Raw genomic sequence first — 19,088 nt, 5'->3', positions numbered from 1 at the left:
CTTTAATAAAAATACTAAACATGATTGAAATAATACAGGGTCCCCGCTTATCCCGAACAAGAAATATCCGCGTAGGATGAAATACTTTTTTAGGGTGCTAGATAATTTTGTCTGAAACTATTTTACTTCAGGATATTTCGCCTTAATATATAAATAAATGAGATTTATACACGTCGTTTTTGATATTTTTGGTTAAAATTGATGTTCCCTTTGAATTTTTGAATCAAAATATATAATGTGTATTATTACAAAACGCATTAAATGGTCGTTTCCTGTTGGAAAAATGATGGAATCATGCTCCAAAATTTAAATGCCCATACCGACAAAATCTCACTATCTCATGAATTTTAGATAGATGGATTATACATAATAGTAGACACTCATGAATTGACAAACAAGAGTCAAAAAACTAATTCCATCATTATACCAAAGGAAAACAAACATTTAATGCTTTTTATAGTAATAAATATTTTATATTTTGATTTCATAATTCAAAGGGAACATCAACCTCAACCAAAAATAAACAAGAACGACGTTTAAACGTATTCATTACTATAAAATTTAAATAATCAGAATTTGACCAATATTTATTCGGAAAACCTTTTTAATTGCAAGTTTGTATAATAAGTAATAACCAAATGTTTTAAGTCTAGCTATATCAAATACTTTCAGGACACTCTGCCCCTATACAAAATTATACACTTCTATTTTGGAATATATAGACATGGTATGAACGAACTCATCAACAACTACAAAAATTCTTGTTTACCTAATATAGTTTTTTGAAATTTATTATCATAATATAAAAAAAGGCGATATGAGAGGACACGGGAAGTTGGATTAGTTCCAAGGCCTGCATTATGTGGGGACCTCGTGTAGGTTCCAAAATATCACTAAAAAACATTGGGTATCTTTTTATGAAATTTGGAGAGTCCTTCATAGGAGAGATAATTATTGATCCGACTCGTCTCACACATTCTCTTTTGATCCGATGCCAAATCCTTGCTACAAGTCACATCGTGGTAGATGTGCGTTAAGGATGGATCAGGAGTACGAATTATTTCAAATTTGGTAAAGCGAAGGAACCTCCGATGCAAATCCCCGTCCTCTTTACCCCACCCCACAATAGTCTTGTCAAATTTGACCTTATCATAGTCGCCCTTATACACAGCGACCATTCCATAGCCATAGTATCTCCAATAGGCACCAGTGTCCTTAAAATTACTCTTAATAATGGGGAAATAAACACGAGTATTTAACTCAGTGAGGATCCTTGCATTAGAGAGTGCCTCGGATGTGAAACGAATGTCCACGTCCATAAAAAGCATCAAATCAAAATCACGACAGAGATTTGTTCCTATGTCGAGGCCCACGGCTCGAGAGAAAACACGATTGAGTGTTACCAGAACTCGGTCGAAGTAAGAATAGGTCTTTTCTAGGTCCATGAATTTATCTTGGATTCTACTCAGTATCCTTTGACTCTCCGTATCCGAAATGAAGTATACGACAATGAGTTTAACAGACTCTGACTCTTTGAGTACGACGTCCTCAAAACATGTGATAAATTTATTAAATTGCTCTTCCCTACCTGCGAGAGGCAGTATAAAATGTATTTTCTCTTTCTTCCTTCTATTGTAAATCTCGTTTGAGATCTGAAAGGGTAGAAAGGGTGTCTGACAATAGATGTGCCTCCGGACTCGAGCATCCTTAATTTTTCTTTTAGTGTGATGCTCCTTTTTCTTAATTTTGTAAATAAATAACAAATCCAGAATATAATTGACACCAGACTCTGAAGGCTCCTGAATATAGCCATAGTTGATATCTCTAAACTGAACGTAGCGATCCGAGGCCTTAGCCTTCATACTAGATTCGATCAATGAAGTAAGCCTCCCCAAATCAATCCCTAATTTGTCATTTGTAAAAGAGATGGGAAGCTCTGAATAAAAAACTTTTTTACGTACAAACGTCCAGCGTGATAGATTAGAGGAGTATAGGGAACTCAGTTTGGGCAAAATGAGTCCATGGTTTGCATCATCTTTCAATGATAACTCTGAATGAATACTAATCATTTCCTTGACAATGTCCTTGTGATTTGCAAGTCTAACCCTTTCATGCAAGTCGTATAAGTTTGAAACAGTCTTGAGAGGGTGGAATGTAATTGTATTTCGGAGGAAGGAAGTATCCTTTGATCGAGTTATGAGAGAGGACTCTCCTTTAGGTCCTGACAGATGAAAAAATAGGCTTTGCATTTGATAGGACCAAGTACAAGGAATCCCAACAAATTTAAGAATGCATCGTCCTACTTCAATGTCTTCATGAGATGTTAATAAATTGCTTAAACAAGTCTCTATCACTTTATGTCCATTCAGTTTACGAAGTGTAACATGACTTAGAATAACTCCGGGCCCACCCATACAATAATTTTCATCATTATCCAAATGAATATGCCCTTTCTCTTCTTGATTTCCCAATCCAGCCTGAAACAAGATGTGAAAGTTGAGATTAATAAATGAACCCTTAGAACCTATTCATGTACCCCCATGCGTCATATTTAAGTTTACACCCTAAGAAATGCTCACAGCTTGAGTTTTGTTAGGAATTTGTACAAAAGTGAGGTTGTGTTATATTTTAATAATCATTTGCAATTGTTTTAATTCTAAAATATTGGCTGTATTTTCAAAGATGACAATATAGAAGCCAAAATAATTCTTGTGCTGGAAATGTTCGCACGCCAAAAGTCCCCAAACGGGATTGCCAATGGCCTCAATATCAGCCGGACAGCCATGTATAACATTAAAAGCGATTTGAGTCCACACTAAAAGTCGCCAGAAAATTCTGGTCCAGGTCGGAAACTAACAGTAAGAGTATTGATTATGCATCTCAAAACCCGCCTTGTTAGAAATCCAGTGAAGATTATTCCTGGTATTTCCAATTATCACATACTCACGGGTCTGTGATATCTTTGGAGTCCGTCCTCAAGGCTGCATGAACTGACTTGTAAGAAGACTACATCGGTAAGGTTTGAGTGGTCTTCAGGAAGAGGCAGTCATTGAGGATGAGGAAGGCCATATTGAATAAAAAATGTAGGTTTCAGTTACAATTTATTATTTGGAAATAAACTTAATTTTGTTCTCACTGTCTTCACAAACTAGTTTTTAATAAAGTTTCAAAAAAATCTTCAGTGTAAACTTAAATATGACGCTTGAGGTAGATATATATAATACCTAATTATAAAACCAAGGAGTTATTTAGATTTATTTTCAAAATTGATATCAGGTTTCTCAGACTGAAAAGGAAGCTATTGAGTGAGCAAAATAATTGAATGAAAAAAGTAATAATACATTTTGATTCATACTGATGCAAACGTACAAAAAAAAAGTAATTCTTAATATACTCAAATATTGTCATATCTAATTATAATTTATGCTTGACAATAACGCAATACCCACAAAAAAAAACACAACATCTTGAGTTTAACATTAAAAACAATGAATGGACAAATCCTATTGAATGAAACTTAAAATTACCGAACTATATTTGGCTCACAATCAAATTTAATGTGAGGATTGAATTCATGGAATTAATGATCTTCTCACCTGCCCAAGATAGAGAGGTAAATTGGAGTCAAGTTGTCGAAGCAGGCTTTGCAACTTATCTCCATTCACGTAGACGTCATCGTCCACTCGCATGAACCATTCATAGTCCTCTACGTGATGCTCGTATAAATGTTGTAACATATAAAATGACTTTTTTTGTGGTGGATAGATATTATCGTCCACGGGGAGTTGAACCAGAGGGAGATTGCAGGGATTTGGTACATTTTTACCCACATAAAATGAAAAGGAGTGATTGAAGTACATGGTCCAGGTGCGATAGGCTGCACAGGCACGAGAATCAATGTACTTTTCTGCAGTCATGATCCCGATTCGTAGAAGTTTCTTGGGTTGAGAGGGTCTCAATGTGTTTTTTTGTGCTTGTAGATGAAGAGTTGGAGATAGGGTGCTCATGTAGATAATTTGACCCAGAATGAGTCCTAGTAAAAACTCATAAACCATTTTTCTATGGCGTCGAAGAATCTGTATCATATCTAGCGTTCCCCTATGGTACTATTTGTACACGAATCCATGGCTGAATTCTAGATTTAATAATAATGAGAAAAAGAAAGATTATGTCTCATAAGTGTTGTGCCAGTCCTGATTTATTCAGTCCAGTCTTAGGACCGGTCCGATCAGTTCTTGGGACTGGTCTTTAAGACTTTCATATTAGAACTGATTAAAAAGAAATAAAGTTGATTGACGTCATCAAGGACCAAACTTTATAAGCTTTAGGACTGAACTGGAGCAGACTGTAGACTTCAGTCCTAAATACGTACCGACACAATATTACGTCTCATTCATACACTAAATAATCAAAAGCATTATTTCACACAATTACGTAAATTATACATAGTAATTATGCCTCTCAAAGATTTTGCGAGTGCTTCTTTTGCTTCTTCTTGGTCTTATCTTGAAGAAGCCCAACAAGTGCAAATGCAAATACGCATAAATAATATTCAAAGTCATATTTCAAAAAGTGTATAGTATCACAATATGAATTAGATGAAATGATCTTTAATTGTACAGTTAGAAGATTGCCGGGCTTATTTGAATTTAAGAAGACGTATGAGACGTCAAAGCCGGAATGGTACATTTAAAAATCTCATCATATTTCCAAAAGTGTAGGCTCAACTAAATGTAGAAATGTTGTTGATGGTAGTGTTGCGTCAGCCCATATTTTTGACTGAATACTGCAGTACCATCCAGTTCAGTCTCGTTTGGGTCAAGTCAAGTCCTGTATATCAGTCCTAAAACCATGAAAAGGTCGGCTCTCAACTTCATTTCTTTTTTTTTAATCAGTTCTGGTATTGACAGTCTTAAGGACTAGTCCCAAGAGCTGATAAGACCAGTCCTAATACTTGATTGAACTGGACCAAATAAATTAGGACACAAGACTATATTATGGTAATGGAGTAAATACTATTAGTTACAACAGATTACCGGGCTCATTTAAATTTCCGACGTCAAAGCCAGAATTTCAAAATATCTTCATGTATTAAATATAGACTAGAAGCAAAGAAATAGCTGAAAAAGCCATAAATAAAAGAGATCCATACTTAGTTATTATATCAATATAGAGTTCTTTCGATCGGAAGCTTTCGAACCATTAATCTTTCTCGTCCTCCTCCGCCTCCTCTCTCACCGTTACCAAAATGAACGACACACACACATGGACTATTTACAGATCACATTTCTAGGAAGAGGTGGTGAGTGACCGACGCATCACTTTGGACGGAACTGAATTCTATACACGTACTTTTAATAAACTTATATTAATACACGCGATACGACATATAGAATGCAAGGAGGGGGGAGGCTGGGGGAAATTGAGGAGAGCTGGAGAAAGGAAAATGTTCGCCGGTTGATTTTCATGCTCATTGATAATACATGTATTTATATCATATATATTTTATATGTGCTCTTATTAACATTATCATGCCAATGAGGGAATTTGTGGAGGAATTATTAAGAATGAAATGGATTTGAACTAAGATTCAATTAAGTTTCTCCTTAATTATGTCAACCTCATAATTTATGAGGTTGACAAATGATACCACATATGTGTACGTCAATCAGGTAGCTACAGGAAGTTCCTCCTATCGTATAAAGAATGAAGTAAAAATAGCTGTAAGATAATTTACCTCAAGTTCTTTATGACGTCACTAATGACCATTGCTCCAAGTACGGATATATTATACGATTTTAATATAATATCTTACATACGTAGGAAGAGTTAAGATATATATTTTCTCGTATCCGGGTCGGTTTGGATCTTCAGAAGTAAATATTCAAACTTTCGGATCCAGATCCAAAACAAACATTACACAGATACTTGTCTCAAATTTCATGAGTTTTTTTATCCGAAGTTCAGACATAATTAAAATAAAATCTGGGTTAAAGTTTGATTTTTGTTGATTATTAATGTCGAATAATGAATAACTCAACGTTATGACTGTTAGAACATAATTATTCGTTATTATTAGAATGATAGTTATAATAACATAGGACACGTCGTTACCTTTATTGTACGGGGTTTTAAGATCAAATCGGTATATTTTTCAAAAATCTTTAAATTGTCACTGAGACTACATACTTGAAAAATGGCTTGAATTGTACATATGAATATTGAAAAAGAGTTCATTTTATGTATCTGCCACCAGTATCAATCACGATCATAAAAGAAACAGGAAAAAAACCCAAAATCATTTTGTAGTTCAACTATAAAATTATTTTTATCCAATAATAGTTGATAATTAATTGTTCACAGCTTAATAAGAACGAATTGGTTTACAACAAATCAACGTTCAGAAAACTCATTAGAGGAAAAGAAGAAGATATATCGACAGCTGACAACCAAATATAGTATATATTTTGTGTTAGTGAGGTAACGCTTTGTAGAATAACCAGGCGATGAAACTGTTTATGTGGATGTGGCTCCAAGCCCTAATCAAGATAAATAGAGATGCAACATTTGATATAGATAAAACAGGGGAACAAATAGGTGGGGGGGGGGGGATTTTGGCTAAATGAATTTAAGCCAAAAAAGGAATTTATCTTTGAAGCACAGAATCTAAAACTGATCTCAGTTTTTTTCTCAGTCATCTTAATTGGGAAATATCCAGGATTATAGTAATTCAGAGACTATTATCGTTCAGAGTCATTTTTTACCCTGAAAACAATCCCGAAATCTTTTTTTGTCACTATGATTAAGTATTATATAACACTATAAGCTTTTTAGGATCCGGAAAATCCTTCAGATATTTTTTATAATCCCTAAAAGGTCGGGTACTCCAGGCCGCCTCAAGTCTAGAATCTTTTTGAATAATACAAGTTTACAAATACCCTACCCAAGTACTTTGTATTCGAATCCAAGACCCATCTTATTTCTAAGCTAGAGTACGTTTCTACCTAGCAAATTGTCGATATTCAATCCAAAATATGTAACTCTATAAATTATGCGATTAAAAAAACAAAAACACAATGATTTTAGCAAATGATATCTTTTTCTATTTACTAATTATATTAATACTATCTCGATTGCATTAACTCATTATTTTTCACTCTCATTTTTTTAATACCTAATCACTATTTGTATCAGCTATACACTTTTCTGCTTCTACAAATAATATGAAATGTCATCTTGTTGTTAAAATACACAAAAATTAACATAAACACCCTACACAGAGTTAACTCTATAACACATAAATATTGAGTATATTGTGTTGTCAGCTGTATATTTTTCTGTTTCTTTTCTCCTAATCAATGTTCTGAAAGTTGATAATTTGGATTATAATTAGCTCATGTTAAACAGTGAACACTTCACTACAACAACGCATGAACAAACTAAAAAAATATAAACTATCTGCAAGGTGGCGTAAAAGTCTGTAGCTTGTTCTTTAAAAAATGGTGCATACTCATAAGAATTTTGGCAGTGCCCTCTAGCTAGAAAACATACGGTCATGTTATTTTTTATGATAATAATATTATCATTCAGGAAGTTGTATTATTTTGCCACAAGACAGCGCCACTCTCTGTCATGTTTTAGAGGAGAGAAAGAATAATGCTCATGACGTTACATTAGATCAGCTGCAATCAGCTGTGACAAGAGCGGAAGAAAAAAGAATATAAACAAGGGCATATACTAGAATTACTCCGATGTTTATCCCCAATTCTACTCTGAGTTCAAATAGGACTTACAATTATAATTTCGCAACAAATCCTTAGGGTTATGCTCTATCTTTTATGAGCGCATACGAATATTCAATCAGGTTTTGAATATGTTTGAATTTATTTAGGAAAAGATATTCACTACTCAGGTATTAAATAATAAAGACAACTTCCAAGGAAAAGAAAATTCCTTCTTTACACTACCAATTACAAATTAATGGGCCAGCTAAAAAATATACCAGATTTACATCATTGGTCACGATGTTTCATTACATCAGCTACAAGCAGTTGGGAAGAGCCGAGTAGAGAGAGAAGGAAATAAACAAGGATATGAGCATGAATTTCTTCGATGTGATGGAACCCATTAGCATCACAGCTTATTAGTGTTCTGAACGTTGATAAGGTTGAACTGGAATCCTGAAGGTTACTCTCTGTCTGTTATGAGCACACATAAACATTCAATCAGGTTTTGAATATAATTTCATGTAGTGGGAAAGGAAGTTCACAACTCAGGAGGTAAATAATAATGACAAAAGTAAAGAAAGAGAAAATTCATTCTTCAGGTTACCAATTCTAAAAAAATGGGCAAGCTAAAAAATACACACTACTTATATCATCAACATCCTGCATAAACCTCAACGTTATACACAAAATGCCTGCGAAATTGTTATTTCTCAGATGAAAAATGACTGTTTTTGAGTAAAACATACATTCATACAGACTTTTTTATTAATATAGAATGGATCCGTCCTGACGTCAATGAGGATATTTTCCCTTTTTTTAAAAATTATTCCGTTATATAATAGAAAAAATTATACAACTAATTAACAACATAATATGTTCATATTATAATGGGGGAAAAATGATATCTTTGCAAGATATGTGCAATTATCTTACTACATATTTCATATATCTTATTTGGCTTTATGAACAATCAACATTTGTAGAAAGTATTCCAAGGATCCATAGTTAAGGACCAGTACCAAGGACCGATAAGATCCGTCCTTAGCTGGACTGGACCAAATAAATAAGGGTCGACACAACACACGTCGGAAGGATTGTTTCTTAAATTTTATTACATTTTCAAATAATAAATCCATGCATGTTTATAAATAGACTATGAGGTCAAACCTCAATATTTAGTCTCTGGTTCGAACTCATTAGTCATTACATAAGTGAAATTATTATTTATACTAAATAAAGGAAGAAGATTCATCCTCCTGGCGAGCTTTATCCTAGGTGAATTTTTCCAGTATATGAGTAATCTCTAGGTAACTTTATCCAAAGGCGAGCTTTCTTGACACCTACAATAGTCACTAATACACTTACAACAGAATTCAATTGTGGCAGAACAGTAGAAATTTGTACGATTTATAGGGAGACAGTAGGCCATATTTTGTTAGAATGTAGGTCACAAGGGAGATAATATATGTAATTCAAATTACAATATACGATTATTTTAAAGTATTTTTGAAACATTGTCATTTTTCTTTATTTATTTTCTTTCATCCAAATCAAGGATGAAATACTTTTTTTTTAATAACAAAAGTTTTATACATTATTCAAAAATTTAGATCCACAATAACTCCCCCAATCTATACTAAAAAAATAAATTTTTGTCTGTCTGTCAGTCTAGCTATTTGTCGGATGATGACTCATTTTTAACAACGAGCTTGTTAAAAAAATGGTAGAAAAATATTGAATGTGACTTTAGACAAGGTTTAGCAACGAGTGTGTGTAGGTAAATCACAGCATCTGAGCTCTCTAGAGACTAAAGTACTCCCTGGCTCATCACATCATATTTAAAAAAAAGTATGGAGCTGTTATTATTATTCTTGAGGAGAGAACATATATGAATTGATATATGTATTGAGTAGTTAGTTACATGTGAATGCTCTATGTAAAATGGAGAATAATACTGAGGATTTGTTGGGGAGCTATCTTCAATATTATTAAAGCAAAATGTGTCTGTCAGTCGAATTCTTATTACTCCTGGTAAATTTATGTACTACCACTAGTCTATAATTTTACGGATATTGTAGAAAATGTATTGTTAAACCCAAGATAAATAATAATCAACCTTCTCATCACTGAGGAGCTCTTTTAGGGATTTTTCTTTCAAGAGGGGAAGAGCTAATTTTGCCTGTCAATTTTTAAGACAGTTTTTTATTATATATTTTTTTAGTTAATACATTTCTTGATTATTTAATAGCCATGCGGAGCCCTAAACGACGCATATTGTGGATACATAGAAGATAAAACTTATATTTTGTTTAATGTAAATCCCTTCCGTATTAATAATGCGCTTTAAACGGCCAATAAGTGACGAAAATACCTTAATATCTTAGCCTGGCTCAAGTTTGAGTTATTCCTTTGTGAATCCTTCTTTGACGGCTCTAAAATTTGGTATACGTTTATGAAAGGCCCCACCTCAATACTCGTCTATATATGGGGTTGAGTGGAAGGCCAGAAGTATTTTGGACCATAAAAAACCTTTTCATACAAAAATTTGTGGGGGATTTTAGCATTTTGGACAGGGGGCAATGTCCTCTCTTACAATAAGACATTGTTATATTATATTTAAAGCTAGACTTGAATATGTTTAATTCCTTAAATACCGGCAAACTGTTATTAATTACTAATCTCTATTATACAAGAAAAAGCAGAATTCCTCAATTGTTGACATGGCCAGGAAGATGAACAAGTCCCCATCAGCGGTGTCTAAGGCTCTAAGAAAGGCTGAATGAAAGACTTTTCGGCGTATTTCGAGAACTCTGTTGACAGAAAAAAGTATTTTCTGATGAGAATACGTTTACAACTAACTTTGTCTTCAACTGGCGGAATGATCGAGTAGTGCCATTTGGGGACATAGCAGAAAAACATCAGAGTGGCAACAGGCTAACATATACTTCTGGGCAAAGGACTTCTGGACACCGCCTGTACCTTACTCTCAATCCTGAGGGTGAATACATTGACTAAAACATACTCTTTGGGTTCCAATAATAACTAATAAACTTTTTTTCCTAATTCCCCCAGGATTCTACCATGGACTTCAATACTTTGTGTGCTAAAATGGGTAATTAATAACGGTTGCCTGATACGTGTCGATATATTGGCAATTTTTTGTTAGTAAACACAGATACATAGTTAGTAGCTAATTTTTGAGTAATTCCTCTAAAAATCGTTTGAAAAAGTGTGTAATGATGAGGCATGGACGTTGTTTATACAAGAATATATTAGTTTGTAAACAAAGTGACCGAGAGTAGTGCCACTTTACGGGAAAAAGTACAACTCCTTTTCTATATTATTGGAGCAAAGTTTATCTACATGTGAATGTATGTTTAAAAAAAGACAAATTTGATCTAAGAAATATTAGTAGTAATTTTAATGAAATCTTGGAGGTGTTCTGCACGTAGCGTAGCGTATCGAGTATGTGTAGCTAAGTTTTTTCCTTCTTTTATATATAGTGATCTCTGATGTATATTATATTCATATGCGTATTTTTGATATAAGAATACATTATATAGTTATATTAATGAAATCTTGCAGGCGTTTTACATAGAGGGTAAATTCGGATAAATTCAACGGCCAAGAATGTACACAAATATTTATTTCTCGAAGCCTTTTTTTACACCACTCCCATCAGTGTGAAATTTCCTTCAAAATGAGAGAAAATTCATTCCTCATGGCCACTATTTGCAACAACTACAGGCCTCAGAAGCTTCGGAACTGCTTCACACGCGGTACGAATAGTCTCCTACGACAAGTTGTCCCATGCAGACACTGTGGTGGCCTTCAAGTTGTAAACGCTGCGGTAGGAAGTCATACTAACTTCATACTACAGAATTGATCTTATGGATATGTCCATTACGTTGAGATCTGGAGATGTCCTTGCTCCAAAAGTCCTAAAAAATGGTTCGGCGCCACTCTTGAACATACTTTGCAGTATGTGAAGGTGCACCATCCTGCTGGACGCAGTAAGACCCTTCGTAGAACTGTTCCTGGATGTAGGGAATACTTGGGATAGTAACATATACAGATAACCACGTTGATTGACCTTCACACACTCATGTAGGTATTAATCCTTCGGGTTGTTACAGCCGCCCAAACCATCAACGAGGCCGACTTTTGGCCCCTGAACACACATCACCCGGTCGTTGTGCCTGTTGTAACCCAGCTCCACGATGAAGATCTTCTCGTCAGTTCAAATGATTGAAACGTGCGTATACGAATTGGAGAATTTCGGAAGCCTCTCCGCCATTGTGGCTTCGTTGAGAAGCTGCCACTTTTGTAGACGTTACGGCTTCATCTTCAGATCTTTCCTATATATAGTTTCTCAAGACACAACAGTCTTAGGAAAATCTTTCTCATGAAGCGCTTCTTTTTGCGGTTGATCTTCGACTATGTTGCTTTGATCAACTTTGGTGTCCTCATGGACGTAGGGCGACCACTCCTTGGCCTATCATCGACAGTTCTGGTCTAATTGTACCGATTAACCGTGTAGTGGACATATGACTTGGACTCATTGAGTTCTTTCAGGGCCTTATTATGGCACTACAGCTCTTCCCTTCCAAATGAAAAGAAAGGATGGTAAATGATCTTGCCGTTAGAGGCTCAAGAATACGTTTTTGAAAAAACGTTATGGAACAAAAAGCAGAGATTTATATTCCATAAATAATATGCAACAAACAGAGTTACAAAATAAACACTTATCTCGGAAAAATATTAAATTAAATTTGTTTTCCTAAAACTTATGGTTCACCCTGTATATCATCGAGTGAGTGTATCTAAGGAGAAGGGGGAAGGGGAGAAAGACTTATGGTATCATTGTTTAGAATACTGATGCGATTATCAGCTGCCTGCTTTATTAGGATTTTTGAGGGTATAACTAAAGTATTTATTAGTACATGTTTAATGAAGATATACTACGGAAGTTGCTATATACAATTGTGTACAGGATAGATTTATCTCTACCGATGAGATCTAAAAAATTATTAATAATAAAGTAAATGTCATACTCATAAAATTAGACAATAAATATACTAGTAAAAAAATGTTAGAATCAAATCCATCGTAAAGATTTAGTGCAAAAGCTAATTATGTAGTAATGTCCAGCGATATTACTCCTTATCAAGAGCATCAAAAAAACTGTAAAAACTTCTTCAGGTCGATGGGTCGTTAACAACTTGGTTGTGGAAGTATGTAAAGGAGTTTTGAATTGAACATAAGAAAAAGTGGAAGAAAATGATATTTTCGTTGCACTAGATGAGACAAAATATATAATAACATACTATTATCATGAAAGATACACACAATTGCTAATTATAATGCTACACCCAATTCAACTACCCCCGTTGTTGTGACCATTTAAGCAGTTCTTTTTGCCTTTTATGAGTTTTCTGAACACCATTTCTTGGTGTTTATCAACCATATCTAATCTTTAAGTGATAAAAAAGTAATATTTATTGACTATGTAACTTTGGAAAACCTAATTATCACACCCAAGTCTTTAAGGGAAAAAACTAGTGTCAGACAAACTAGTTGCGAACCATCCAAAGCTACAACCCCCCGTTGCTGTGACCATTTAAGCAGTTGTTTTTGCCATTTAATGAGTTGTGTATCATAATTCTAGATAATTTTAGCTAAAATAGAGTCATATTTTATGGTTAGACCTTAAAAAAAAAATGAATACTTACTGTTAGATTGAATAAAATTCAGCGTTCCATTTCGAAATTAGTAAATATTTTATACTTTTTACTGATAACTTTGATCGTAATTAGGTGTGGATGACTCAAAACATGCTGAAAATTATCACAACTTCACAATTTACAATGGGGGTATTTCTATAAATAACATCATTACCAACATACTCCATTAATTTAATGATGGTTCCTCGGGAAGGGATAGGTTTACCCGTGTATTTCTCCATAAATTTTTGAACGTAGATGATTAGCAATGGATAAGGGTATATACATGCAATAAGCATCCTTGTGAGATCAAAGTTAAAGTCTGACTTGATGCACTCATCAATTATCTTGATTTTATAGATGAATATCCATGCTCTTGATATGAGATGAGGATAATGGGTGGCGTGGAATTCTAGACATGGGACTAAAAGCACATTTATATCGACAAATCCGACAAGCCATCTGTTTCTCATCCGGTAAGTATTTCCAAACTCCTGGGCCTCCATTTCCAGAAATCCAGACAGAAGGATATGTTATTTTAGGCATTTTATTTAGTTCTCTATCGACTATCAGTATCTAATATTATATTAATATTTAATAATAAAGGCTCTACAGGATTATCAACTTTGGCTAATGTACAATGGTATAATGTGCTCCCTGATGTATAGCATTTAGCAACACAGTATACAGAGAAAAAAAAAGAAGAGTATAATGTACAGAGACCACTGTATAAAATGAATGAAATCTCGCAGGCGTTTAGTTCCAGTCATATCAAAAAAGAAAAAAAAAAGAAGTAGGGTATGTTACTCATCGTCGGACGTTTCAAATTGTCGGACACTTAACGGTTAAGTTGCAACAATTCTTTAGTACTTCAACCAAGAATATCAAAAGAGATTGTTATGTAATCATCACAAATTTTAAATAATCTTCTAAAATTTCGAATCGATTGATGTTGTAATTTTTGAGAAACAGAAATTTAAAGTTCGAGGCTCTAATTAGTCTCCATTGACTTCCTTGCTTATTAATAAATCGAACATGAATCTTCCCAGTTAGTGAATGAAGCCTTTCACAACACGGAGGATAACTTGGATTTTGTAGAACGGTTATGCAAAATGTCTATGCAGATAGTGATGTTGTAATTAATAATTAATATTGATAAATGAAACCAAAGAATGTAAAAGGCTATAACATCAACATCATGTATCAGAATATAAATTAATAACTCTTGATTGTTGAAGTAAATGAAGGATTTAGAGACAATTCCTCTTCATAGTTGATCCAACATATTATCAGGAAGAGAATTAATACACATCTTGACATGGAAGAGTCTCAATGAAATATAAGATCGTATTGGAAATGAGGATTTAACTTTCTGGAGTTGACGATACGAAAAAACAAGACCCGAGAATTATTACAAAGTTGATTATTTCCCGAGGTTCCATGAGTTGAAGTGAAGCAACTTGGACTCCGAAAGACTCCATAGATACTTGGGTAGAGTTAAAATCCGAGTAAAGATTTAACAGTGAATCGGATATTGGAGGTATCCATGGAATACATGGTATCACTTCCCAGAACTGGGTCCATTATATTCTTCCCCGAGAAGGAGTTGGAAACAGAGACATGATCCTTAATAAATTATATTAATTATTAGACAAAAGGAATGATGATTATCCTTTTTCTTTATCTAATTTATACTCTGTGTGTTTGTTCCACCCTCTATTCGTTCTCATAAAATAATATGAGATCCTTCATTTCAAGGATTGCCAAATAATCAAGGATTGTGTTTGGTCTTGACAAGGTTGAAGAGACACAAGTTATAAAATAAAGGAATCCAGGACGACCATGAGAAATGAGGAGAGAAGAGACGTGGAGGAATAAGGCAACGATGTAATTTAATAGGAACACGTATATATTCTTATTAATACATAATCATTACTACTCTGACAAACACACAGAATGTACGGCTATTTATAAGAAGAATAATGAGGATAGTACTTTATAGATATATTAAATAATATCAATAAATAAAAGATGAGAAGGAAGGAAAGGAGTCACGAATACATAACGGATTCCCGTGTGTACAAGAGTAGGTACGTTGTATTTTGAATTTTATCCATCCAAGAGATAAATATTCAAACATCAATTGCACTCTTATGTATAGTTATATCCTATATTTTTGCTATTTCATGGTGTTTGAAATCAAGAAACATGATTCGAATAACGTTCCAAATTAAAATTTCTGATTTGAAACTTGTCCCAATTTCTGAATTTTGGGCATCTTTTGATAATGTTTTAAAATCTTTAATAACCTCTTTATTCGATATTTTAATGAAATTTTTTTGATATAAAAACTTCTTACTAACATATTTATCAAAGTGTTTATTTAAAAAAAAATCTCAAATATAACGCACGATGTCTATATAAAGTACATGAACATAAACACCTCTTCCATGTGTCCGACCATGCGTAAGTTACCCTGCTTTATATAATTTTTTGATTAAATGATGTGACTTTAGAGAAGGTTTAGCATCGAGCTAAAGTAAGTACCCCCTGGCTTTCCAAATGATATATCAAGCTGTTATTATTAAGGAGAGAACGTCTAGGTATTGAGTACCTACGTGTGAGTCTGTATATGAAAAACGGAGAGCAACACTGATGATTTTTTGTGGAGTTATCTCCTATACAATTAATGCCAGGTCCTTCGTCAGGTTTAATATAAAATTTAGATATATGACTCCCATTGACGGAGCTGTGAAAAATGTATGCTACGTCCCCAAGCTGCAAACTGTCACACCACCTGTTTTTGTTTACTTTGCTAATGCCCTATTAAATTGAAAACTGATATTTAATCTCAGTTTAATAAAATAAAATTATATAACTGTAATAATGGTTTACATTTCTCTTATACATAATTGAATATTATATATTTGCAAAGTTTAATTACTCCTTTCATAATTTTCGGTATGCCAGGATTTTTTTTTTTATTTAATTTTACAGTTAAATACATTCGTTCTCACAAATATAAAAGCGATTCATTATATCAACTTCACTCTCTGCGTGACAATTTATTATTATTTTTGTACAACTAAATTCTACAACCTCTATCGAGTAGGTATGCACCTATTTTACATTTATTATTGATAAATGTATAAAACAAAATTACCCACCTTGAATTTTATTGCGCAATTGCGTTGATTTATTATTGAAAAATGTTTTATAATTTTTGCAATTAGTTATTCTTGGCAAATTCTTTCCTTTTTCAAATTTGAATGTCACATGTATCTTGTGACTTGAAATATTTATTTAGAAAATTGGATGATAGTGATAGGTCGGGTCTTGGACCTGGATCCGAATTACCTGGATACGCTAATGCTATTTATATTACTTTGGTTGAACAGAATATTTTCCTATCAAGAAGGAAACTAAAGTTAAAAACAAAAGATTGCTTTTGATCCATTGTTTTGGAAATAACAAAAGTACCGTCACACTTGTCACAATAACTCACAAACTAGAGAACAGACTGTTATGAAATTTTGACCACTGTCTTTTGAAGGTTTGTACTAACTGAGAATGAGGGGATTAAAAGAAATATAGGCCCATCTATGTGAAGCCATTTACTTTTCAGCTCATCTAAAGTAATTTAAAGAAAACACCAACCCATATTCTAAATTTATCAGTATTCTATTCTTAAATTGATTGATTCAAATATACTATAAAACAAATAAGTCCTCTTATGGGCGAAATAAAGACGACACTAATCGTTTCCAAATGAAAAACGATACGGAGTGTGACGAAAAGAGCAGAAACAGTTTTTTTAAAATAAACAAGAATGCAGTGTATTTTGCTTTCAGCTGCTTGCATGAATTTTCCTAAGCTGACTCTTGTATGATTTAAAGCAGCAGACTATACGTTTATTATGAACTCAAAAAGGGTATTACCAGGTGTAGAAAAAGTACTGAAAGTACCTCTAAGTAATCATTAAAATACTCATACTTTCAGTGATTCTCACCAAAAGTGCCTTAGATATAGGCTGGCAACATCCTCACTTTTTACGAATAAATGAAGAGCGAGTCAGGAAGATAGAAAGTGTTCTTTCTGTAAGAAGGAGACATCTTTTCATATTTTTTACTTCTGCACGATAGTATAAATCATGTTGTGAGTGGTGGAAGACATGGTATGGCGCCAATACGGATTGAGACCATCCAGATGGATTGGCTTATCGTCACGTCTGCATCATATTAGGAGTGTCACAATGGTCCAGGAAGTACTCTACGCGGCGAAACATAGGAATGGAATGATTAAACTCGGAATCCGAAGCTGCGTTTCCACCTTGATTAATTTCATGGGCTCCTTCTCAAGTGGAGGTTTTAATTACGCTTTTGACAAATAAGGTCCATCCAATGGAGCGTTGTTTGTTTCTTTCCTATCTCTGTGAATATATAATTGGGAGATTTACTCGTTTGTGATCCTCTTTGAAGGAGGGGGAGAGGGAAATTTAAAAAAATAAATATATGTTTTATACCGTTACTTTTTATTACGATTCCTATTAGGAAACACATGTTGAATGATTATAAATAGTTAATGTGTCCTATTTTTCGTTTGAGGAAAAAAAGGGAGAAATATTTGATAAAATTTGTTTAATCGAATATTATTATTATTTTTGTTACAGTTTAACTATTATCTTCAATGAAAATTAATATACTCATTATTGATCAGGATGATGTTGTACATAGAAATTTTTATTTTATAATATTTTTTTTCCTATAACAATGCACATTAAATATGAATGTGGTCACCATCAACCTCAATGACCGCCTCAAACTGCCTCCGGAACCCCTTGCACACATTATAAACGTAGTTTTTTTTTCATACTCCTCCACTACTGGTTCACGGACGTATTCAGGGCATCAATATTCGGGTTGGAGACATTCCAGGACTTCTTCTCAATTTGTCACCAAATAGAGTAATCCAGTGGATTCAGATCTGAGCTCTAAAGGGGCCAAAGGATCTTGGACCAGAATTTCATGTTGCTACTCATCCACTCTTATAAAATATTAGCAGTATGGGTCGGAGCCCATGAATTAATAATGTTAACAGCTTTTGAAAATATAAGCCACTGCTCAGGTTACCAACCATACAAAAATCGCGAACTAAAAGATGCTCAGTATTAATCATTCTATATAGGCATAGGAAGGTTTTTAATCGTAAGCATGAAAAACACGAAACTCAACATGATAATCCTTCCAATTTGAAGAATGATTTGGAGGAGAACAGCTTAGCTGTCATGACGTTTTACTAGATTAACTGCGAGCATCCATGAAACAAAGGAATTGAAAATAAATTTCACTTCATATTTATGTTGGGATTACTCCGATATTGATCCTCGATTCTACTCTTTTTTGGGAGGAGAGCAGTAAGCTGTAATAACGTTTCATTTAATTAGTGGAGAGTAGCTATTAGATGAAGGAAATAACCACAAATTGTACTTCGTATCTAGCCATAATATAGACAGGAATTACATTATGTCCATCCTCAATTATAGTCCGAGTCGAATAAGGGCTTCCACTTATAATAACACAACAAATCCTCAGTATTAATTTTTGTCTTTCAAGCACTAGTGACAACTTTATACTTAGAT

The 19,088-nt window shown here is 33.7% G+C and overlaps 1 protein-coding gene across 2 annotated transcripts; it reads right to left on the bottom strand.

Annotated features, from left to right (window-relative positions):
- Window positions 1-560: 560 nt before the first annotated feature.
- LOC121114182 (chondroitin sulfate synthase 1) lies at window positions 561-5,365 on the bottom strand. 2 transcript variants are annotated; one of them, XM_040708056.2, is made up of 4 exons: window positions 5,153-5,365; window positions 5,037-5,102; window positions 3,597-4,135; window positions 561-2,477 (listed from the first exon to the last, which is right to left on the bottom strand). In XM_040708056.2, the coding sequence occupies exons 3-4, from the start codon at window positions 4,083-4,085 to the stop codon at window positions 894-896; spliced, it is 2,073 nt and encodes a 690-aa protein (XP_040563990.1). In that variant the 5' UTR covers window positions 4,086-4,135; window positions 5,037-5,102; window positions 5,153-5,365; the 3' UTR covers window positions 561-893. The 2 variants fall into 2 exon arrangements, with proteins under 2 accessions (XP_040563990.1, XP_040563989.1); XM_040708055.2 differs by lacking the exon at window positions 5,037-5,102.
- Between the last annotated feature and the right edge of the window lie 13,723 nt (window positions 5,366-19,088).

The sequence above is a fragment of the Lepeophtheirus salmonis genome, chromosome 3, assembly GCF_016086655.4.
Source record: "Lepeophtheirus salmonis chromosome 3, UVic_Lsal_1.4, whole genome shotgun sequence".
Classification (NCBI taxonomy): domain Eukaryota; kingdom Metazoa; phylum Arthropoda; class Copepoda; order Siphonostomatoida; family Caligidae; genus Lepeophtheirus; species Lepeophtheirus salmonis.
The sequence above is the reverse complement of the archived record's forward strand: the minus strand, read 5'-3'. Positions and strand labels throughout refer to the sequence as shown.

What these genes read in the sequence shown, in the direction of transcription:
- LOC121114182 (XM_040708056.2), bottom strand. Translation starts at nt 4,085, where the DNA reads ATGATACAGATTCTTCGACGCCATAGAAAAATGGTTTATGAGTTTTTA. An exon ending in TACCTCTCTATCTTGGGCAG is followed by an intron (nt 2,478 to 3,596) that starts GTGAGAAGATCA and finishes ATCTTGTTTCAG; the next exon opens with GCTGGATTGGGAAATCAAGA.